Below are 24,748 nucleotides of genomic sequence, written 5' to 3'. Positions count from 1 at the left end.
TTTTAATTTTGTGCCAATTGAATTATTGAGTGTAAAAATCGAAGAATCCAAATCCAATTAGATTCTAGATTACATTTCAATTGGAGTATACTTTTCCACCATGTGTCCATCTATGGCTTTGTTTGGTTTGATGTAAATTGAATTCCGAGTGTAAAATGAATGTAGAGGAAAATGAATTCTCGTAAAGAAATTAAAATCCGAGCGTTTGGTTTTGTAATGGAAAATAGTCTGGAAAACGATTTCCAGTGTTTGGTAACATTCTGAAAATACTATTTTCCTACAAATTTTTCACATTTTCTCAACTTCCAAACAAATTCATATCAAAAAATTTCAAAATATACACTTTTAACACAACCAAAAATCAAAATAAAAACATATTTAGAACATATACATGATATATCGGTGGGAGAAGGAGCAAGAAAGAGGGAGAGATTGAGGGAACGAGAGATAGATCGGGAAAGAGAGAGATCGAAGTGGATGGAGGACGGCGGCGGCCAGATCGGGTGGGTTTGGGGGTGGAGTGGAGTGGGCTGGTGGTCGAGGGCGGCCAGATCGGCGACTTTAAGCAAGAGGGAGAAGAAGAGTTGAGGAAGAAGAGAGAAAAAAGAGGAAGGCAATGGGGCAGCGTGATCTAGGCGGTGGGGAGACGCGATTTGGGCAGGCCTTGGCTTGGCTGGGTGGCGCGATATGGGCGGTGGGGCAATGCAATCTAGGCGGCGGTGGGGGCAGCACAATCTGGGCTGGCCTTGGCTTGGCTAGGCAACCGGAGCTTGGCGTCAAACTGTGGGTTGAGCTAAGGTTGGTGCGTGGGCTGGAGTTGAAATGAGGTTGGTGCGTGTGTGAGAGAAGTGTGTGAGGAGTGAGTAAATTCCGGAAAGCATTTAAAGGTAAAATGGGAACGTAAATGATTTACGGGTTAGCAAGTGTCTTTTACGATCAAACTGAATTCTATTTTTAGTTTGACTTTATTTTCAAGTGTTGCCAAACATAGACCTAGGTGTAAAATGTTTTTTGATTTCAGTTTACCATTGAAACAAACGTAGCCTAAGTTTTTGATTTTTGTCGCAAGTGAATTATTGGGTGTAAAAATCGAAGAGTCTAAAACCAATTAAATTCTAAATTATATATTACATATTTTAAAAATGTATAGTTTAAAAAATGTGTAAGTTAATACCATATATAATTTGTATATTTTCTATATAAAAAAAATATATTTTAAACCCTATAATTATAATTATTTTTAATTGTATTCATGTATATTTTAAACCCTATAGTTGATAATAAAGAATAGACGCTTGGAACTCTCTAAATTTTTATATTTTTATATTTTCTAATAATTACTTTTGGAAGTATAAATTTGAAAATAATTCTCATCCCAGTCTTCGCCCCCTTTTTTTTCTTTGTCGTGATTTCTCTCTCAGATAGAAAATGAAAAACAGACATACAAATTTGTTTTTTGGCAGCTTGTACTACTTAAGAAGTACTCAGTACTAAGCATGATCTTCCATTAAAACCCCAAAAAATGAAACCTGTAAAAGTAAAACCCATCTCTCCCTTCAGGCTCTCCTCTCTCCTTCGCCTCCAAAAGGACCCAAACCTTGCTCTCCACCTCTTCCAAAACCCAAACTCTAACTCTAACTCTAACTCTAACTCTAACGCTAATCCCACCAAGGCAAAGCCATTCCGCTACCCCCTCGTCTCCTACGACCTCATCATCACCAAGCTTGGCCGAGCCAAAATGTTCGACGAAATGGAGCAAATTCTCGACCAGCTCAAACACGAAACTCGCTTCTCTCCCACCGAAATCATCTTCTGCAATGTCATCTCCTTCTACGCCCGAGCCCGCCTCCCCGACCGAGCTATCCACACGTTTTTTCGAATGCCCGATTTTCGTTGCCACCGGACTGTTAAATCTCTCAATTCGCTCCTGAATGGGCTCTGTAACTGTGGAGAATTTCGCAAACTGAGAGAAATGTTTCTGGGTTTTCATAAATATGGAACCCCAGATGCTTGTACGTATAATATATTGATTAAGGTTTGTTGTAGGAGTGGGAGGTTGGAGGATGCGCGGTACGTGTTCGATGAAATGCAGAGAAGAGGTGTTTGTCCCAGTGTGGTGACTTTCGGGACTTTGATTCATCAGCTTTGTTTGAACTTTAGGTTGGAAGAAGCTTTTAAGTTGAAAAATGATATGATGAGAGTTTATGGTGTTATGCCTAATGCGTTTGTTTATTCCTCATTGATTAAAGGGGTTTGTGGGATAGGTAAATTGAGTTTGGCTTTTAAGCTTAAGGAGGAGATGGTGAGAAACAAGTTGAAATTGAACTCAACAGTGTATTCTACTTTGATTAGTGTGCTTTTTGAGGTTGGGAGGAAAGAAGAGGCTTCGGGGCTTTTGGAGGAAATGAAAGGCTTTGGGTGCATGCCTGATACGGTGACTTATAATGCGATGATTAGTGGGTTTTGTAAGGAGAGGAATTCTGAAGCAGCATTTAGAATTTTGGATGAGATGGTAGCGAAGGGGTGTAAGCCGGATGTTATTAGCTATAATGTAATAATTGGTGGATTGTGTAAGGAAGGGAAATGGAGTGAAGCAAGAGATTTGCTTGAAGATATGCCGAGACGTGGCTTTCCTCCTGATGTGGTGTCGTACCGGACACTTTTTGATGGGCTTTGTGATTGTAGGCAGTTCAAGGAAGCAGCATTTATTTTAGATGAAATGATATTCAAACGTTTTGTGCCTCGTCTTGCAAGTGTAAATATACTTGTTGATAGGTTGTGTGATGAAGTTAATTTGGAGTTGTTATTGTCTGTATTGGATAGTCTAGGAAAAGGAAATTTTATTGGTGTAGATACCTGGAAGATGGCAGTTAACATGGTATGCAAGAAAAATAAGCTGTCAAATTCCTCTGACATTATTGATACTTTGGTAATGCCATAATTTTTTGCTGTGCTGATCAGCTTAAGCGTGCATTTTCTTTTTCCAATCAAATACTTGCTTCTTAATTTCTTCTATCTTCTCATGGATGATGAATTTCAGACTTAATTTAATTGTGCTTAGAAGTTTCTCTATGTCACTCAATACCTTCAGTCTCTTGCAATAGTTTCTTGTACTATTTGGACTGCAATGGAGCAAAGTGATTTCCGTATTGCATTCTTAATGTTCTCTGAGGCTATACATCTTTCCATCAAAATCACTGAGAGACAACAATGGCATTACGTTGGAGAACTAATTTTGCTTTAAATCCTAAGGTGGCAATTTCATGGAATATCTCTCATTGCCAGCAGTCCCAAATCACCACTTTGTATGCGTTTTAGTTCTTGCATACATATATATATTGAAGTTTCAAGGTATAATTCATTGGAAAGTTGTACTAACTGATCCCAATTGCTCTGGAGGCTAGTGATATCATTTGTTAGCAATGTTCCTCTTGATAATGACTCTCTTTCTCTGGTTTTCAGGATTTGAAAGGCCTTACCGATGGAGATGCCTTATCATTACAGTTTTTAAGGTCATTTGTGGAGAGCAAAGTAGAATAGTTACAGTGACTCTTCACTCACCACATGTGGGAGTCTTTTAATGGATCTTTAGAACTATGCGTGCTTTTCTCTTGAATCTGTTTGAGAATTATGCGTCATGTGTAACTGAACTATGAACACTAAGGCTGCATTCTGCTTCTTCCAGACAGCTTGCCTTTAGTTTTTTGTCCTTGATTTTTTTTTTTTTTTTCTTTTTTATTGGAGACTCGGATTGGAGTTTAATTTTTTTATAAGAAAATTACTGTTCTTGTGTTGTTAATTATCTCCAACTCCTGAGTCCTTGGAGATTCTCTCCTTTTTCTTCTCTTTGGCTCTTGTTCCTTCCTTCTTTGTCTTTGCTTATTTTGTACCTCTTTCCTCTCTGAAATAATTTGGGGTCTGTTTAGTACACATGTTTTCAGTTTTTAAACAACATTACACGTATTTTTATATACTTTTTTACCCACATGTATTTCCAAAAAAACAGAAAACTGTTGCTTAAACATACGTATCAAACATGCCCTTGGTTTCTTAGAAAGCTTTCCCCAAATTGGATCAAAGACACTCCCCCTCTACATTTCTGTCAAATAGCATTACAAAAATGTTGTGTTCTTGCAGTATGGTTCAAAGTTTGATGAAATCATGGAATTTCGATCTTGTGATGAACTTTTAAACACTTCCTGTGTCAAAAATAAGGACTCCGAGTTCCCATCAAAAAAAAAAAAAAAAAAGGACTCCAAGTTTCTTTTTCAGTCTCTTTCTTCTGATTATTTACAGCACTATTATGATGTAAGTGCTGTTTCCAGCATCAACATTAGATGATATGATGTTGTATTCTCCCATTAAGAAATATTATCATTCTATTGAAAGATTACCTACTGCATTTTCTAAAAGTACTTCTCCGTGATTATGAAAATGGTCTGAGTAATGATCCCGTGTTGAGTCACAGATTTTTCACATTTTTGCTGCAGTTAGAGATGGGAAGTTAGGGAACTTAATTTCTTGCTCCCTTTAAAGTAAGCTTTCTGGTTTCCTATTGCCTCCATACATAATGTGATTTGAAGTTCTAGTATTCATTTGCTTCACAAGCCTTTTTTATTTGGTTAATTCTTTGAGATCTTACTTTGTCCAACATTTTTTTTCCTGGTTATCCTGTCCTTGAAGAGTGGAATTAGTCTATCAAATTTTGGATGGAGGGTACAAAGTATATTTCCATATTTATTCCAACTCTAGAAAAGATTGATAGAAATGGGTCCTTATTGCCCAGGCAAGAGTGACTTAGATGATCATAAGGTCAAGGTTCATGCAGATGATTTGATATTTCTGGACTGCACAAGTAATCTGACCGTTGGTATATTTCTAAACCATCATTTGTCATAAGTTGATCCATCAATAGATGTCATAGATTTTTTTTTTGAGAGTCAAGATGTCATAGATAAATATACAATCTAGAGGTTGCTTGCCTTGCAATCAAGTACTTTCAAACGCTGGTATGATCCAGTGTGCTAATTTTAGGAATTTCTAAAGTATTTTGAGCTTTCTATACATCATTTATATTGATGTTAATAGATAGATAAAACTAACCAAGTAACCATTAGATATGTTTGCTCATTTGAGACAATAGTACTAGCTACTAACTGAGAACCACATATCATACCATTAACAAATTTTTCTCTAATCACAAGTTGCAGGTCCAACTAAGTTTATCACTAAAATTGGTGGTTAATAACTTAATAGGTCGTGAATTTTTTTTATCATTTATTTTTCAAGATGAATATTTTTTTTTTTTTTCCAAACTGGAATCTCCTCTAAGACAACTCATAAATTCATACACATATATTATATTATTTAAACAAATTATATGAATAACTAAATACGTCATACGAGTAAAATAATACACATCATATAATGGGTTAAAAGAATTTTTCTCAAAGCTGATTTGGAAGGAATTGTGGATAAGCATAATAACTAATAATGGATAATGTATCCATATGAAATGTCTTATACCTTTGGAACTAGTCGTTGCCTATAACCTCATGTCATATTCTCCTGGGCCCATTGCCGTTGATTTGTCAATAACAATTTATTAAAAAAAAAAAAAACCCACTAAATGTAATAATATACTTTATAAATCCAAACGGTATACCAATAAAGCATTTGCTTATTATTGTACTTGAACCGAACAAAATATATTCTTGAATTATTCACTTCAAAAGGTACATCACAGAAGACATAAGAGGTGACAATTTTTTACTCACTTTGTTAAGCACAAAATAAAGATTAAAAAAAAAAAAAATGGCTGCAGATAGTTGTTGGAAGAAAGAAGTAATATTGTTGACCTTCATTAGTCATTACCATTAAGCTCTAGGAAGTAAATATTTAAACAAGCATTCAAACTGAATTTATGAATTGACTTATTTTCCCTTTTCCCTCAAATTATGGTATCGAGCATGAAACATTAATTTCTCAACTTGGGAAGAAGGTTTACTCTTTAGTAAAACAGTAAAAGAGCAACAGAATGACAAGAAGCAGTGCTAGGACTAATTCATGAACTTAACAAAAGGTACAACAGTTCATGAGACTCTTTTGTAAGTTAAAATATTATGGAATGAAATGAAAATTTTCACTTGTGAGAAATTGCAAAATCAAAGAAATTTCCAATATCTTAGAACGCAGATCCACTACCCTTTGTTTTACCAAGCATCACATCTTTAGCTTCATTAATTTTGGAAGCAAGATAATGGCTACCACCTGCATCAGGATGGTTTGCAACCATTACCTTTCTATGTGCTTCCTTGACCTTGTCCGCCGGTGCATTCTCTCTGTTAAACCAAGTAAAAGAATAATAATTTTACTTCCAATATAAAAGGTTGAAGATAAAGAAAATGTATAATATAATGGGTAGATTCAACAAGGTTGGGAATAAATAGTATAAACAGTAAATAATACATGATATGAAATCAGAGGCATTAGCTAGGAACATTGCATAGCGGAGTCACAAAAGTAAAATTTCATAACAATTTAAAACCAGAAGCCACACTTGTTTAGTTTGAATTATCCTCAATGTGTATCACAACCACACAAATGAATCCCGGAACAAAGCAGTTCATCATATAAACCTCCAGCACACTTTGAGACATAGCTCAGATATAAAAACATCTGTACAATTTAGGTCTTAAACAGCCAAAAGTTGTTCTTAGCTCTCAAAGTTTTTGAAGCTAAATCCTAAACTTTATCCAGAATAAATCATTATCATGGATTTATTAACTTTAGATACCCCAAATCATCAAACAATAATCTCTAACCTCATGAAATTTACAAATTTATAAACTAACACTCCACAGTTAGCCTCTACCCCAACTCTCACTGTAATCAGTGTAATGCCCTCGCTTGGTCCAAGTAACCACTTCTCTTGGTGTTCACTAACCCATTTAGACAAGTGACCTCTCTAAACTTCCTTCATCACAACCCCTTAACTACAACTCTCTAACCCTCACTTGTAATCACTTAACATGATCCATGTAACAATTTTCTTTTCCTCTTATTCTCAATGATTGGTTTCCAAACATTGAGCCTAGTTTACAAGATTATACACAATATTCTTCGGAAAAGAACAAAAAAAAAGTGCGGGGGGGGGGGGGGTGTCTAATTATGCAAAGCATAAAAAAAGGTAAATTCTTATGGTAAGAAAATGACACCCTGACCTTATGAGCTCTTTTCATGAACTAGATCCTACAATGCAAGTTCAGTCTTAAAATGGCAAATAAACTTGACCTCGGTTTATTTTCAGTTTCATGTCTCTAAATATAGCTGGGTAATCAAATTGCTTAAATACGATTTACTTATCTGTTTTCAAGAAAGAAGTGACACTTACCTAACACCAAGAATAAGAGCTGCTTCCCTTTTTGTCATTGTCGGTTGGAAACCACCGTCATAGAATCTACGCATTTTGGCTGTTGGCGGGCGTGCCTTAAATGCTTGCCAAGCCTGGATCCCATATCTACCAGCAAGAGCAGCAGCAGCTACTGCAAGCCCAGCTATAAATGGTGTTGCCTGATGTACATCAAGGAATCATTAGTTCTAGATAACAGCAATACAAAAAACCTAAGTTCCAACTGATAAAATGAACAGTTTTTTATTTTTTATAGATGACTCAAACACAATTAATAAAGTTCAGGATCAACTCCTTCCAAATTGGCACTGCTTCAGTTCATCCAAAGACCGTGTGTCACATCATGACAAAAGGATCATTTCTTCCATTTCACTGAAAAAATAATATAATGTATGAATTTGCAAAAAAGGCACCAGCTTCTTAAGAGCCCCATCATGTACCAATATGTGAACTGCATAGATTTGTATATAAACAAACAAGATGGCTCTAATGAGCCAAATCAGAGACTTATGCCCTATAATGACAACAACAACAAAAACAACAAAGCCTTTGTCCTAGAACAGTAGAACTATGTCGCCGGATATAGATCATCAACTGACTAATCGGGGTCATTCACATGTATTCTTCTCTGTCATTCTATCCTATCCAAAATCACCATGTCACCTCTATAATTAACATGTCATTTGTTACCAGTACTACTTCTATATGTTATTCTAGGTCATACTGTACCTTCTTTCATTCCCTTGGCTTGAATCAAAGCACTCTTGTACTGCACCCTATAGTGACCAATAGCTTCAAACTACATTTATAATAGCCAAATATAACAACAAAATGAAACCCACAAAATAACCCTTCAAAAGTAACATTTTTTAGCATTCATTACTTTTTCTCTTTCTTTATTCAAACACCAAACCCCAAATCCCCATCTTCACTTTCCTAAAAAACCCAAAAAAAAAAAAAAAAAAAAAAACACCCAGAGAGAGCAATAAACAAAGCTCTAATTTATACAAACAAGCCAATTGTTTTAACAAATAACATAAACAACTTTTAAAAAATAAAAATAAAAAAAGCTAAAGACAAGGTTTATTATTTTATTTTTTTTTTTTAAATGGTGGAAGAGAGAGATGATATTTGCGTACCATGTTGTCGCCGTGAAATGTCGGAATTTGAAGCTAATAAGGTTTAAGGGGATCTCATTCAGTGCGATGGAAATCGATGAGCTTGGTTTTTAGTTGATTTCCGTGGAATTATTTCTTGTCCGGTAACTATGATTTTGTTGCGTCCTTCTAGAATAAACCAACGGCTAAACCCTTTTAAGGTTTAGGATTTAAGCAAGCGAGTTCAAATGGGCCTAAAGCTAAAGCCCTAAATAAAACTCATGCTTGTCACAATTAATCCAAACAATTTTTCTTTTTCTTTTTTAAGGATCCCTCTCATTTCAATTCTTCACTTTCCCTTTAATTTTAATTCAAGATATAATAAATGTGATATTTTTTTTAAAAAAAAAAACATCTAACTAAAAAATTTCGAGGAAATTGAAAATTTTAAATTGGAAGGGACCTTTTTCAAAGAAAAATAATTTCACAAAAGTGCTATTAGTTGTGTTGTATAATGATTATCTTTTGTCAATTTGCCACCATTATTATATTTAATTTCTGTATGTTTTTTAGATGAATATATTATTGCAATTGTCATGTTTGGCCTCTAAAGCAAAATACAAATCCCCATTCCCCGGCTGTTATATGTAAAATTATGAACTTATAATTATATAGGTTTCTCTATTCTATTTTAAAAATATATAATTGATTAAATAACATTTCTACCTTTTGTGTTTGGGGATTTTTTTTTTTTTTGGTTTTTTTTACAAATGTAACTAACTTTTTAACTTTTTTTTACCAAAAAAAAAAAAAACTTTTTAACTGTCTTTTCAATTATCTATAAAAATTTTCCTAAAATAGATGAATTATGTATGTCCTAAGGACATTCATTAATCGGACACTTTTTATTTTGAGAATAATTATAGTACCACATAAAAAGTTACAACTTTTACCATAATTATTTTACATGGCAGATGATTGGCTACCTATCATTTTCACATAGATTTACCATTATTTCTCCACTACTCACACTCTACCGCATCATAATGGTGACGAGAAGTTGTGAATAATTTTGTGTTCCTAGACTTTTTCTTACCCTTGTGTTGAAAAACTTTCATTTTCATGATGCACGTTTGAGGTCACTTTCAAATGACCGTTATGTCGTTATCACTATTCGCATGACTAGTAAGATGACAAGCTATTCACCAATCACGTCACCTTTTAGTGTGAGGGATTGGGTGGGGGAAGTGGAACTTGGAAGGCAAACAAACCAAAGTGAACACATGGTGCTACTCCAAATGTCACAAACACAATGCCACTCGAAGGTGTAACATTATGAGTGAAGCAAGCATGGTCTCATTTCAATTGGAAGAAATTGAAATTTCTCAATGTAATTGAGAACAAAATCTGTCACTACTTTCAAGTTTCAAATCGTCTCCAGAGTAATCACCAGTTGAAACAAAGTATCTATAGGCTGCTCTCGACACAAACAATTAACACCATAACGAGGCATCCCTTGCACATAAATATATATCTACAAAAACAAGTGAACTTCTTCCATTTAAAAGAAATAAAGAAAGGAAACAAAACCATAAAGCAGTTTATGAACATGGTGCACCAGATTATGGTCACAATCTCAATAGCCCTCCCCACTGAATAAACAAGAGAAAAAGAAAAATGATTAAAGAAAAGCAATCCCCACAAAACCACAGCCTAAGACATCAGAAATTGTTACCATAAACTATATCATCCCCAAACCAATCTCATACAGGATAATCAACATTTCTAACAAGATCAGTTGTTCAGAAGAAGAAAAAGATGTCAAGTGAAAACAACAACAGTAACCATCTTTTTACTCATTCTTCTTCCCTTCCGCGTATAAAAGGAACACTATTTGGAAAAGAAGACAACGAAAATGAAGGTCAAAGTCCCAAGCCATCTTTTATTCAATCTTCTCCATCTTCACTCTACCTAATTTCACAATTTAATCCATGTATCCCGCACTACCTGCTCCCAACATTGTTAACTTTTTCCTCAGTACGCACACCAATGTCCTTAATGGAGCTAACGCTGTTCTTAGCAGGACTAGAATGCCTCTTTGATCCAGCCGGGGAAGAATGGAATGAGAGACGCTTTTTTACAGAACCTGCTGTTCCCATCTCTGGTGTCCCATTTGTCTCTGATCCTAGAGGACTTGACAGCCGGGACCTAGCCTTTGCTGATGCTGTTGGTGTCATGTAACTTGGAAGAGCAGGGGAGCTTGCAAGGCTCTCATCGTCTCTCATTGATGAACCTGCAATGCTATGCCTCCGGAAGCGTTCTGACTGGACACTACGCATGTCATCATCCCCACTTAACCCACTTCCCCTAGGGCTATGTGATATTCGTCTCCCATATACTGATGATAAAGATGGGGCCTTGGAATGGGAAGTTGAAGGGGATTGACGACTTGGAGGTCGGCTTGATTTTTGGCCACTAGGGGAAGGCATATCCTGGTTAAGGATGTAACGTGAATAAGCTTTGGTGATTTCTCCAACAGAAATGGCTCGGCTTGCAGCACTCTTTACAGAGGCACGGTCACTTTGATCCATTGCACTTCGGCACTCCCATGGCCGGGCTGCCATCCATCTCTCTAACCAACTCCAGCCCCAATGAGGATTGTTCGGATCCATAAATGTTGGGTTTGCAGATTTTGAAGAGTTCTTCCACATTTGCTGTTGGAAACATTAACATCTGGTTTAGTTCCCATAACAAAGTTCGATTCTTATTGCTTTTTTGAAGCTTCACATTTTTTAAGGTATAGCAGTACTTCAAAACAATAGACTAAATAAACTGATGAAAATAAGATCATCCAAAAGGTATAAAGTCATTTTCTTCCACTCCAACAACTACCTATTATTGTACCACTAATCCCTCTTCCAATGTTCACAAAAATCAACACTCATGCCCAAAAACTTCATTTAAAATGACTTTAAACTTTCACTTGTAGCATATGATACAAAATGACTAAAGCAAGAGCACCATACAATACATGGATAAAATTTGATAACAAAATACCCAATGTAGAAAAAAAAAAGTGATTGCCAAGGCCATGGATCTGTGAACACCTCTACTTATTTCAAAACTTAGTAATATCAGGATCACCAGAACATTTAAACATGCTAGAAGATGGTAGTTCTGATCATCACCATCATTCTCATGCTTGTGTTACATTTCTCACCAAAAGTGCATAACAGGTCTATAAAACTTTTCAAAGAAATTTGTTTGCTCATTATTGAACTGGAAGAAGCATTCGAGTTTCTTATGAAAGGAAAAGCACTCAAGTTTGTTCACTGTACTTAAGAGACAGGTTAATTGGGTAAAATTGAGTTATCTCCCTATTCCCTATTGATAAAAAAATCTTTCTCATTCTACAAAAACAAAATGAATTGATGAAGAAATTTAGAGAAACAATTTATAAAGGAACCAACAAAAGAAAATAAATTGATGCATTTTGGGTGTGCTAGCGTAAATTACCAAGCAGAAAAAGACACGTACTGATGTTATTTCATCAAAATAAGATGAACAGAAGAGAACTTTAGATACCCTTTTCTTTTAAGGAAACAACCAGAGAAAATAATTGATACATCTTGGGTGGCTGAGTTAAATAACCAAGCAACCGAAAAAAAAACAAGATGCATCTTGATGCTATTTATATAAACGTGAACTTACTACTGTGCTGATTTTACAAAACCTTTTATGCATGCATGCGTGTACCCAACAGCTCATCAATAAAATTTTGCCTCAAGCATGAGAGACTGGGAAAATCTGAAACTATTCTTAAATTAACATTTTAACCTTCAAGGAAGCCAAAAAAAAAAACTTCAAAACCTATAAATTAAAGGATCAACTTCTTTAAGAGTATTGAAAATTAGAAGTCAATGGAATAAGAGAGAGAACAATATAAAGGCAGGAAGGACAAGACACTGCACACTATTTGTAATTTTTCTATCCCTTGTTGCCTTAAAATTTTAAAATACTTCTAATCACATGAGCCCCCATATTGGTTGCAGTTCAAAAGAACTTGATGCGCTTCAAAATTCAAATTGGATTATTTTTTAATGGTAAATTTGAAAATTCAAATTTTGCATTCAACAGGTACCTGATGTGAGAATGCATAAGCCAATGCCCTTTCTCTTCGCATAGCAGCTTCTTGCCTGCTCTGCAGTTTTGCTTCAACTTGCTCCTTAGATAGAGTGCTATCATTCCAGTCTTCTCCTATCTGTTGCAGAAGTATTTAATACTCTTACAATAAACCAACACATGCTTTTCTTTACAGAAATAATGGTGAAGTTCCATTTAAAGAAAGATATAATGAAAAGCCCTAAGCACTTGCTTCTGCCATATTGAGTTTTTAGAAAATGAATACCAGATATGGCCAGATAAAAGGTATCCACTGAACAAACATTTTATCATTGAAAAAAAAAAGCCAAAGATTGAAAATTTCTTAATAAACGAATGAGTCTAAAAGAAAAGAGAAAGGCCAAGCTAAAACATTCATCATACATGGAACAAACTTTAGAGAAATCAGAGATATTGAATCATTGAATTTCAAATGTGTGTGTGTGTGTGGGGGGGTGGGGTGAAGGGTATTTAAAAAAATGGCCTCCCATTTAATAGCCTGAGAGATCAGGATAAACAAATCGGGAACCTGACCTTTTGATATGTTAGTATAAATGGTGCCTCTATTATATTCAATTTTTTTTTTTTAAGAACAAAAAAATAAAATTGTAATTGATTTTTAAAATTTTTTCTTTTGGACTTTTTCACCTTTCCGGTGAGGGAGAAGAAACCCATTAAATTGGAAAATAAAAGTGGATTAAAATATAAAAAGTATATTTATAGTCCAAAAATTGACCCAAAAACTGCTCTATTTGAATAAATTCAAATACAAGCCAAAAAAGATAAGAAAACACTACTTTGCTGAAAATTTACTATAAAAAAAAAACGGAATAATAAAAAAAAGGCAGACAAAAACAGAAGCCATAAGACAAATGCAGATTGGCCAAAGCACAGTTAAGTCATTTATTTGGGAAAAAGCACGGCTCCTCTCACATAGTCACATACCTACAGTAACAAAGTCAAAAAGCATAGGATGGGGACACTTACAGAAGTTCTCAACTTCTCAAGCTCTTTGTCACGTTTCTGTTGGAGCTGCCGCTGGAGAGCCTGATTCTCCTCCGACATTCTAATTCTCCTTTCACGAATTTGAGATTGCACACGAGCAAGAGTCTGCATGCATTTTAATGTGGTAGCTGCTTGGCGTTTGACAGATTGCCCTTTAATCATTGATTTCAATCTCACCAATCCCCTCAAAGCCCGCAATGCCCTCCTTGCCTGAGAGGCCCAGTAGTTAAAAAACATTTCATAAATACAGGAAATTGTTACAAATGTGTTACTTTGGAGAAGTTATGTTAGGAACCACTAACTACTGGCTTCCAAAATTGAAAAGAATGACATTTTTCTAAAGCAATGAACAGTGAACAACAATATGGAAGTTAATCTTGAAATTTGGAGTAGCTGTAGAAGTTGACACATAAATGCAGACAATCAATGGCACACCTTCAAACCTCTTCCGATATCAATTTATAAATAGTCCCTTAGCCATTAAAAGCAATATGTTGAATTTTTCCTAAGTTGAACGAACACATAAAACTCAATATGGAAGAATTGCAGAAACTATGAAAATATGCATGTAATTGCTCCACATCTGCTAAAACTTCAGAAAGGCATTCAAACTCATATACATGGACAATTTCATTCTCGAATTTTCAGATAAAATCATAATGTAAGAATTATGTTTCTATATTTGGAAAAGATATATGCAAATACTTGGCATATATATGAGAAGAATTCATACCAAGTATCCTCTGAATGCAGTCTGAATCTTGATAGCCGCAATATCTTCCTTCGATTTTCCATGGTAATGGCCAACAGTAGAGAGACGAACAACCTCAGCAGCAGCCTGAGCAGCTGCAACAGCTGCCTCTGCAGCCACAGCAGTTGCAATTGCCACGGAGTAAGCATGCTTATTCTGTTCATCCTCGGCTTCAGCTAACGTAACGTCTTCAATGGGAGGCACAGGCGGAGGAGGAGGAGGAGGAGGAGGAGGAGGAGAAGAAGAAGGAAGAGCAAGATGAACAGAACTAGCAAATGAAGCTTCTTTGGAATAAGGATTTGGAGCTGCTTTCTTCGACTTCCCAAACCATTTCTTCTTCGGTTTGTGTGTTTTCTGATAATAAAAAAAAATCGTTTTCCATTATAAGCTAATCTTTGCTGAAATAATTGGAAACAAATCTAACAGCAAAATATAACACAAAAGTTTCTTCATTTTTCTAAGATAATAAAGCACACACACATATTCAAACCTGGTCCTTTTTTTCCTTGGATTCAGCACCGAGAGCTCTCTTCAGTGCAGAAAAACATCCGCCTCGCTTTCCCATTCGCCTTTAGATAAACACAAAGTACGAAATTTTAGCCCACTTGAGTTCAAATGAAAGGAATTTCATATACCTACTGCAAATCAAATGAACCAATGTGTGACATGTGCATGAATTAATACTTACATTAAAAAAAGAGTGTTGATACATCAAAGTGTACAAGGAAACAACCAAAAAATATGTAGTCCTCCAAAAGGTCAAAACTTTAATACTAAGTTTGAATTTCGGGTACAGATCCAAAATGACACAACCTATTGACCCCATTAACAAGTACATTAATGTGAAGAAGAAAAAACGTAACTTTCCACCAATTAATTACTCTAACCCAACAAATAATTCAACCCCAGACGCCAAAATAGAAAGATCTTCACAAAAAACCCAGATCAAAATCTCCAATTCAGATTACCCCACATAAAATAAGGACAAATTTTTTGACAAATGTAACATTAATTCAGACCAAAACAACTGAAAAAACAAAAAAACATTGTAATAATAATACCTCGACTTGAGCTCCCGGATCTCTGTGAAGTTTAGAACTTTCTCTCTTTGTGACTGAACACAAACGATCAGAACTGAAGGAGTTGATGATGATGATGATGATGATGATGATGAAGAACACGCTTCTTCTGTGAACAAAGACAGAGAGACACAGAGGAGGAGAGAAATTGGGGACCAGTTCCACTTCCTCCTAAAAATATTTTTGGAACTGTGGGATTGGAACAAAAACTCTTTTGAGTCTATAACAGCTTTGATGGGGTGTTTTAGGAAGCTGTGGGGTCCCTACAAGTTTGTGAATTGCGATTTCCTATTTTAAGATAGATTGTTAATAACGGCAACGATAGCAACATCATCAACTGCAACAACAAACCAACCTTTCTGTCTGTCTTTGTCACTATTTTTTTTTTTTGGGGGAATAAAACAAAGTACAATGAATGAGGTAGTTATTTATCTAATGGATAATGATCTGCCGTTACGTGTTAAGAAAGGCAGTATCGTGCTCCGTCCAATTGGCGAGTGCAGTCCCTCACGTACTTAACTTTGACTTACTTCTTATTTTTTCTTTTAGCGTGAGTTTAATCTAAAAATTAAAATTAAAATTATTTTACTATTCAACTTATTTTTTTGTTATTATTTAAAGATTTTATTATATTTTTTAATACTATTTATAGGTTTCATAGTACTATTTTAACTAACTTTTATCTTTATTTACAATATTTTCAATAATAATTTTTAATTTTAGTAAAATAAATAATATCTAAACACATCTTAAGGTTTACAAAGTCTACGTTTAACATTTCTACTTTCACGTTTGAAGTTTCAACACATGATTCCGGTTGGTTCAATTCATAAATTTTTCCATGGAATTCATATTTTTCACTTTCACATTATATCATAATCATAATTAAAGTGCTTCTAAAAAAGATCATAATTAAAGAAAAAAATATATAAGATTTTGATTAATAGTAATATATTATATATGTTATAATTTAAAAATAAATAAATAAAATTTAGTTACAAAATATATTGTAGTATAAGATTACAATCTTACTCAATAAAATAAATATTACTACATGTAAGAATATTAGGCTCACTATAATGTATCAGGCCAGGGGCCCAATCTGAGGACACTTCATAAGTCCGAGGATGGATAAACATGGGATAGAGGTCAGCACTGATAAATAAAGAAATGGATTTAGGTGTTATGTTCTAGGGAAGTGATCTGAGGATGAATGCTTCCTCGGCTTTGTCAGAAGATGCGGTCTGACATTAAGAGCAACGTTCTGGACGATTCCACTGATGAGGATAAGTATCCAAAAGAAAGACAAAGGGAGGCCATGAAATATCTAAAGAGAAAGCTGCTATCACCGCATTTAATGTTCTGTAACTAACCCTTTGGCCGCATTAATAAAGAAGTGATACCTGAGTCTTACAGCTACTCCTTAAAGACTTCAAGAATGCGCTGATGAGACAATGATCAACACCAGTAATCTAGTCTACACGTGGAGGATAAAGATAAAATAAAAAGGAGACCCTGAGAGGGAGGGGATGGAGAAGTTGAGAGAAAAACACTGTAACAATCAATAACTGAGCTTGTAATCAAACTTGAGAATCAATATATAAGAACTGATCTCCTCAGACTGTGCTAAAGACAATTTTATTTAAATTAAACTAGTCTACTTATATTTTCTTATCATTTAGATCCACTTTACTTGTTATTTAACTCACTAAAGCTCGGTTTTCCAACCTATTCTCTACAAATTCATTGTATTGGACTTTTTGAGCTTAAGTTCATATATTATTTGGGCTAGAGACCTAAATCTAGCCCTTACAAATTTTTTGGCGGCAAAAACTAAAGTACTAATTATTATATAATTTTAGAATTCTTATACAATACACCCAAGGTATTGATATTATATTCATATAAAAATTCATTTTAATTTATCAATCATAACGCAGTACCTTATGTAGGTGCTACTTTTTAGGCCAAGGTGATCAGGTGTCGTCTTAAGTAGGTTTGCTACATTCGTTGTTTGGCCACATTAAGTCATGTGAATGAAAGGCTAAAACATAATCGCTTGAGCACCACAATTTCGAGCTAGGTTGAGTTTGGATCTACAAAGGGTCCTGTCACGTTTATTTTTACACACACTCCCCCTCCCAAAAAAAAAACATAGCTTTTTTTTTGGTGTCAGCAGACAGCGAAGTCTCTTTAGAACTCAATTTTATAATATAAACTAATTTACTAAAGAGATTAATTAATAAGAGAGTATCATTTTCCCTTTTATTCTTTTGTTGCCTCTTCTACAACAAGGTCTTTGGTGTAATGACATTAAATATATGGAATTGTCAAACAAGTGCGCATTTATTTATTTATTTCGGATAAGAATATCATTCTTTTTTTTTTAATCTGAAAGGTAAGAATATCACTCTTGCCTATCCAGTCTGTAACTAGTACCATAAATAGATTCAACCAGAAAAAAATATTGTATCATGAAGAAAATACCATTCTTTAGTTCCTATTGGGGCAGTGTGATCCACACCCTATTTTGTCAGCAATGAATCAGAGGGACTCATGAAGATTGGCTTTTTCCACCCTCCCCAAATAGTCTTAAAAAAATGCAATGATGTAAGAATATAAGGGTGCGTTTGTTTCGGTTGTAAAGGAAATCCGGAAAATATTTTACACCCTTGAGGCCCTGAGGGTGTTTTGATGCTCATGAAAATTCGGTCAAACTGAAAATAAATTTCAGTTGACCGTAAATTTGGGTCCCTAACTCTGTAAAACCAATTCCTTAGTTATTTTACCTTCAAATAATTTCCAGCCTCACTTAGAACTCAACAACCCAAAGAGAGAGAGAGAGAGAGAGAGAGCACCAAAGGAATCGGACCGTTGTGCAAGCTTCGTTCATCATCTGTCGTTCGTCGTGCAAGCTCTGTACACCATCCTCCGTCTGCCATGCAAGTTATGTCCACCGTCCCTCTTCTCTTCCTCCCTCGTTCTTTCTCTTTCCCTCTAACCAACCAAGGCCGAATCTTCAACTGCATGTCACTGATCTACAACCCACCACCCACCCCCGTCGTCGCTACCGCCTCTAGATTGAACCACCAATCTCGTCGCCCAAAGCCCCAAGCTCGAACCACCGTTACCCATCTCTTTCTCTCAAGCCATCTCTACCTGAGGAAGGGGGCAATTTTTTTTTTTTTTTTTTTTGTTCTGATCTCCACTCCACCCCCAAACCCACCCGATCTGGCCGCCGCTTCCATCCACTCCGATTCTCTTTCCCGATCAATCTCTTTTTCCCTCAATCTCCCACTCTTTCTTCCTCCTCTCACCAAGTTTGTGAATAAAAGATGTTTTTATTTTGATTTTTGGTTGTGTGAAGTGTATATTATGAATTTTTTTTGTTATAAAATTTGTTTGAGAGCTGAGAAAATGTGAAAATTTTATAAGAAAATAACATTTTCAGAATGTTACCAAACATCGAAAATCGTTTTCTGAACTATTTTCCATTGTAAAACCAAATATCCAGATTTCATTTTCCTTACGAATAATCACTTTCCCCTGCATTCATTTTATACTTGAAATTCAATTTACATTCAACCACCCTAAGATAGATACAACAACCAGATAATTAAAAATATATAAGATTGCACCAAAGAGAAGAGCATGTTTGGTGGTTGCATTAATTACTTCACATGTTACCTTGTTTGCCCAAAAAAAACAGAGTTGAACCAGACAACACGTAGAGACTGAGAGAGAGAGAGAGTGAGGCCATTCTCACGTGATTGTCTTGAAAGTTGAGACTCCTTTTTCTATTCCTATAAAATCAGTTCCAATCTGTCTCACATAAAAAAAGATTAGTACTCTGCTTCTCCCATTCGATCACATGGTTTTAACATCCTTTTCAACTTTGTTTTTGTTTTTATCACTGACCCTATTATTATTGCAAGTAAGCCATGGATTATTTTGTTTTTTAACTGGAAGTCTGGAACCGTGGATTTTTATTCACGTTGGAACTTAGATTCTCATTTCATGCTTGTCCTTATTGACAGGTTGAAAGGACACCACCTTTTGAGGTACAATTCCTTGGAATTTAATTGGAATATGAGCATGATGTATGACATGTTATATATATAAATGTGTGTGCTTGCCTGTTTGGTAGTTTGACCACCGACTATCTGGTACATTATAGCTCAATGTAATCATCAAATCTTACTTATAAAGTATGTTAGTACATTTCAGATTCTTTTCCCAACCCTTGTTCGTGCTAAGCATCACTTGGCTCCATATTGTGAGGTCTTGATGGAAATGTTTGAACTTTGGAGCTTCAAATAGAAAATGATATGCTGGATTTCAATTGGTTACTTGGGACTTTCCCTATTGCATATCCAAGAGTATTGTGCTAATTATGCCCATTAGCAATAATATTAGTACTACACACTTTTACATGCACCTTGCCACAATTATTTCACCTAAAAAATAGTGAGTAGTAGAGAAAAAATAGTGAGTTTACGTGATAGTGATAAACAACCAATCACAATCTACTACATAAAACAATTTTTGGCAAAATATATAAATATGTGATAGCTATATTAGTTAAATTTGCAATAATATTAATATTGCACACTTTTACACATACTTTACTGCAATTATCTCACTAGACAAATAGTGAATAGTAGGGAAAAAATAATAATTTTTTGTAAATGCGACAGTATTTGGAGCTATATTAGTCACAACTCACAGGTCACAATCATCTTTGAGGGTCAAATTATTTCATACGTTATGGCAATCTCTGTCTCTGCCGTTTTGTTTCCCCAAAAAGATAAAATCAAATAAATGATCTATTTCATGCTCAAAAAATAAACAAATAAATGATCTATTTTATTTTTGTCCATGCCGATTGTTGGGATACTGACGAACAAAGGCAGCAGTGTAAATGTGTTCAGGTGCATAGCGTGACAACGGTCATCACATATGGCTCCAAAACTCGTTAAGTACAATAATACAATAGAAGCCTTGCAACAGAATGAACAGTCAAATGAGCTGGTATACCTTTCTCAAAAAAAGAAAAAAAGGAAAAAAAAAAAAAAAAGAGCTGGTATACAAATTTTTGTTTTTCACAATATTTTAGAGCTAGTATTTCATAAAATATATAAAAAATTATATTATTAATTGGATAAAATTTAGCTACAAAATTAGTTATAGTCTAAAACTACAATTTTATTTAATATCATTAATATTACTATATATTTTAAAAATCTAACAGTTAGATTGTATATTTTTTACACTTTTAATTTAAATGTCAAATTTTGTGACAAACAGATATTATTTACTCTATGATCTATAAGATTATATTTTATGTATAATTTTAAATTACAAAAACTTGCAATTTAAACAATTTATTGATGACATAATTATTAATTTTTAAATTTCTAGAAATTTTGCAAGTATAAAGGGTATAAGAAGAAGATGTTATCCAATAGTAAATTTGTCAAAATTCACCTACAATAAAAGGATATTAAATAAGGTTGTAGTCTTAGGTTATAACTAATTTTGTAACTAAATTTTGTTATTACTAATCCATATGAATGATAATGCTAATATGAAAACAAAATAAGAAATAAATAGTTAAATTTTAAAATGTAAGGAGGTGTTTGGTACATGCACTTAAAAATTGAAAATATGTGTTTGAAAATATGTATGGAAATACGTGTGAGTAAAAAAATGTGTGAAAATACGTGTAATATTGTTTAAAAACTAAAAACATGTGTTTAAGTGGATATACCAAATGAGCCTAAATAACTAAAATTAGAATAATTCTAAACTTTAATAGCTAAAGGTATACTTTGGATATTTTAGAATAGGAATGTGTGTTGATTGGTTTAAGCATATTGAGGAAAAATATCTCAACCAAAATTGTCATTAGTGAGTTGGAAAAATTCTAAACCACCATTGACCTTTCAAATTGTCACTAACCCCACCTACCTCCAAAGTTAGCAATTAGTTGAAATAGAGGTGGTTTCAACTCAACATTTTGGGTAGTTTAGAGGCCATTTGTTCATCCATTTTAAACATTAATGTTTAGTGTTTAAACATTGAACACTAGTGTCCAAAAACAAAAAAAAGCGTTTGGTTATCCATTTGTGTTCAGGGTTGTTTGGAAAACATGGTTCAAAATCCGGTTTTCAAAATGATGGTTTTGAAATCACCTCCGTCCTGTTTTAAAACAACAAACACTAGTGTTCAGTGGTAATTAGGTAATTATTTTGAACACTGTATGGGCCCACCTGGTCAAACATCTCTGTGTATTGTCTTCTCTCTTCCTCTCATAGATATCCTTTGCCCTTTTCACGCCAAATCCATCTGCACCTACCAAGATCTCATCTCACCCACACAGTCAGAGCTTAACCCAGCGACATTAATCTCACCCATTGCCATAACTCCCCTCACCTACCCATCTGACCGTAGTCAAAGGTCTCTCACTCACAACGGATCACCATGCCATTGATTACTCAACCCAGTGCCATTAAAAATCCTCTAGACCCATCCAAAAGCGTCTTCTACACACTCAGCTTACACTGCATCACCAACCTTAGTCAATCACATTAACCCCTTGCTCAGAATCATAATTCCATCCCAACAAGCGTCTTCTACCCCTTGCTCACATTAACCCCTTACTCGATTCGTTGCTAGGTATTGGAGTGTTGAAGGTGGAGAGGAGATCCGAGGAACATGAAGCCCAACCGTGGATCAAGGGGCTGCGTCAATGGAGATGAGGAGTGTGGGTTTCGTTTTCTACTTTCAGAGAAAAGAAGGGAAAAAGAAGGAATAAACACAGAGGAGCAACGGGAATATAAGATGTATTCTCTCTCCTAAATTAAAAAATTAATATTTCGTACAAGTGCCAGCTTTTTTTAAATCAAACACACACATACCAAACACATTTTTTTTTTTGTTTTATAAACACTAAAAATACGTTTTTTAACAACATTTTTTAAACCACAATTTTCACATTATTTTAAACAACAATTTTTGAACTCCATGACCAAACTGGCTATTAGTTTTGTACTATATGCAAAACTTAAAAAACTGTTTTAAAAGTTACGAATAAATTTGAGATGTTCTATTTCCTTTAAACTCTATAAATCATTGAAGTAAAATATAGCAATTGCCCACTTTCCCATATACTAAAATACACAAGTTGTAACATAAGAATACTATATCCATGTTACTATGTATGATTACAAATTTGTTGGGGAAAACTATAAATAAATTTGATATAAGAAAATGATTAAATAGACATGCATATATCAAATATGATGGTTGATGGGTTCGCTTTTATATGATATCATCTTTACTACTTTAACTAATTTTTTTTTCTTATATAATGTAGAAATATTAATTATTATATAAAAATGGCTTTATTGTAAATTTACACAAACTATATTTTCCATTATTTCATTTTAAATCCCAAAGAAACACATAAAACATTATATTTATTTCTTATTTGTTCTATTAGTCCCCTTTTCTATCATCTCTACCAAAAACACAGCAAATGAGAGAATCTTTTTTTTCCTATTTATTTTTTTTATTATCTTTCCTATATATTTAATCCCTCCATTTTCATCCTCTAACCTATGCCAATGTTCCTCCACTCCTCAGAGGAATGCTTAGGATTTAGGAGGGAATGAAATAGAAGCATTCGGTTGTAACTATTCCATTTCTTCCTGTTAAACTCCCAAACAGAAGAATAGATAAATCCATTCATTTTCATTCTTCCTTCCCAAACCTTTGCTCTCAATAAAAGTTCATCTATCAAGACAAGCTAAATGTACATCTGCCTCAATTTGTGGGAGAAAGAAACGCAAGAAGCAAATACTCAACAGAGAAAACAAATTCTATACATTTTCCTTGGTTCTGGGAATGATGATAACAAGAGAAATAAAATCCATATTCAACTCACGCAAAGGTCAAGTCATGAGTAATTGTCACTTTTAGCATCCAGAATCCAGATAGCACAATCAAACAACCTGACAGTATGATCTCTGAGGTCAAGAATTAAAGAGAACATTCTCCCTCCCTCTTCAAGATGACCACCAGTACAGGTACAGCTGTCAAAAATTGTGAAGAAACATATTATTTTAGAACTTACAGCTACTGGTATTATAGTGTTAAACAATTCAGTAACAAGAGAATCACTATACCAGATCTTGCCACTAAACCTAATGGAGCTCTTTGTGAGAATTCCAGAAAATAAGATGTTGCGAAAATTCCTAAGCAACATAGGTCTTAGACATAAAGTAGGGACTCCAAAAAAACAGCATTAATCTTATAAAGAATTTTTTGATAAATAAAAGATTGAATCTAGTTTAAAAAAAGGTTTTTCAAATTCTTATAAATAAAAGATTGAATTTTATAATTCATGGTTTAATTAATTCCCAAACATTTATCTACAGTGACCAGCAAGCACAACTAATAATTTGTAAAACCTCTACAATTTTACTAGTAATTGGCATCTCAGTTCAACTGCAAACTGCAATATGACCTAGTTCTTTATCAGGACCAATCAATAAGAGACCTTTGCAATTAAAAAATTAAAACCAGCTGTTGTTCCTGTAGTTTTCCAAAAATAGAAAAACCATTGCCAAACCTTAACATGTACAAACAATTGCAAGTCCACTGTACAGATCCCATTACCACATGTAGGGGGGCAGGGGAAAATTTTGTCCCCAGACTGGGATCCCAATCCACCGTACCAATTAAGCTAGACGGCATGTATACTAAGATTTTATTTGAGGTTCCAAACCACAGATCAAATATATTAATCATAATTACATTCCATGATTGTTAACTGGTTCCTATTTTCAAAAACAAATGTATTCAATTTCATGGCACACCCTTGACATGGATCTATGCTTCTTCTTTTTTTGAATGCGTGGATCCATGCTTTTAGATAGAACACTAAATAGCGAAAAACTATTGAGCCTCCATATGTATATACGAGTAAGAAAACTCAACAGACAATGAAAATCATTAATACAGTAAACACTTCAATGCATCATTTCTTTCTTTCTTTCTTTTTGTTTTAATATTTATCCCTCTATGGTCAATCTATAAAAATGAAAAACCTGTTAAACATACAACAACAAAAAAAAGTCCACTTACGCTCAAGCAGAATAGTAATAACTAGGAAGAATGACCAAGACATGGATTTAAAGCATTTATACTTAAAAGGTCCCTCCATAAAAAAATAATCATA

The 24,748-nt window shown here is 34.3% G+C and overlaps 3 protein-coding genes across 5 annotated transcripts; 1 reads left to right on the top strand and 2 right to left on the bottom strand.

Moving 5' to 3' along the window:
* The first annotated feature begins 1,418 nt into the window (after positions 1-1,418).
* On the top strand, positions 1,419-2,960 carry LOC115957456 (putative pentatricopeptide repeat-containing protein At1g53330). The gene has a single exon (XM_031075699.1). The coding sequence runs from the start codon at positions 1,523-1,525 to the stop codon at positions 2,939-2,941; it is 1,419 nt and encodes a 472-aa protein (XP_030931559.1). The 5' UTR covers positions 1,419-1,522; the 3' UTR covers positions 2,942-2,960.
* Positions 2,961-5,909: 2,949 nt separating this feature from the next.
* On the bottom strand, positions 5,910-8,729 carry LOC115957387 (mitochondrial import inner membrane translocase subunit TIM14-1). The gene is made up of 3 exons (XM_031075614.1): positions 8,551-8,729; positions 7,394-7,572; positions 5,910-6,341 (listed from the first exon to the last, which is right to left on the bottom strand). Exons 1-3 carry the CDS (start codon positions 8,551-8,553, stop codon positions 6,185-6,187), a joined length of 339 nt encoding a protein of 112 aa, XP_030931474.1. The 5' UTR covers positions 8,554-8,729; the 3' UTR covers positions 5,910-6,184.
* A 1,308-nt stretch (positions 8,730-10,037) lies between these two features.
* On the bottom strand, positions 10,038-15,845 carry LOC115954704 (protein IQ-DOMAIN 1-like). Of its 3 annotated transcripts, none has more exons than XM_031072631.1 (6): positions 15,487-15,845; positions 14,916-15,063; positions 14,408-14,779; positions 13,657-13,884; positions 12,650-12,769; positions 10,038-11,222 (listed from the first exon to the last, which is right to left on the bottom strand). In XM_031072631.1, the coding sequence occupies exons 2-6, from the start codon at positions 14,988-14,990 to the stop codon at positions 10,512-10,514; spliced, it is 1,506 nt and encodes a 501-aa protein (XP_030928491.1). In that variant the 5' UTR covers positions 14,991-15,063; positions 15,487-15,845; the 3' UTR covers positions 10,038-10,511. The 3 variants fall into 3 exon arrangements, with proteins under 3 accessions (XP_030928491.1, XP_030928492.1, XP_030928490.1); XM_031072632.1 differs by having other exon boundaries at positions 14,916-15,060; XM_031072630.1 differs by having other exon boundaries at positions 14,916-14,994; positions 15,487-15,844.
* Between the last annotated feature and the right edge of the window lie 8,903 nt (positions 15,846-24,748).

Source organism: Quercus lobata, chromosome 8, assembly GCF_001633185.2.
Source record: "Quercus lobata isolate SW786 chromosome 8, ValleyOak3.0 Primary Assembly, whole genome shotgun sequence".
Taxonomy (NCBI): domain Eukaryota; kingdom Viridiplantae; phylum Streptophyta; class Magnoliopsida; order Fagales; family Fagaceae; genus Quercus; species Quercus lobata.
Note: the sequence above shows the minus strand (reverse complement) of the source record. Positions and strands in the feature narration are given on the sequence as shown.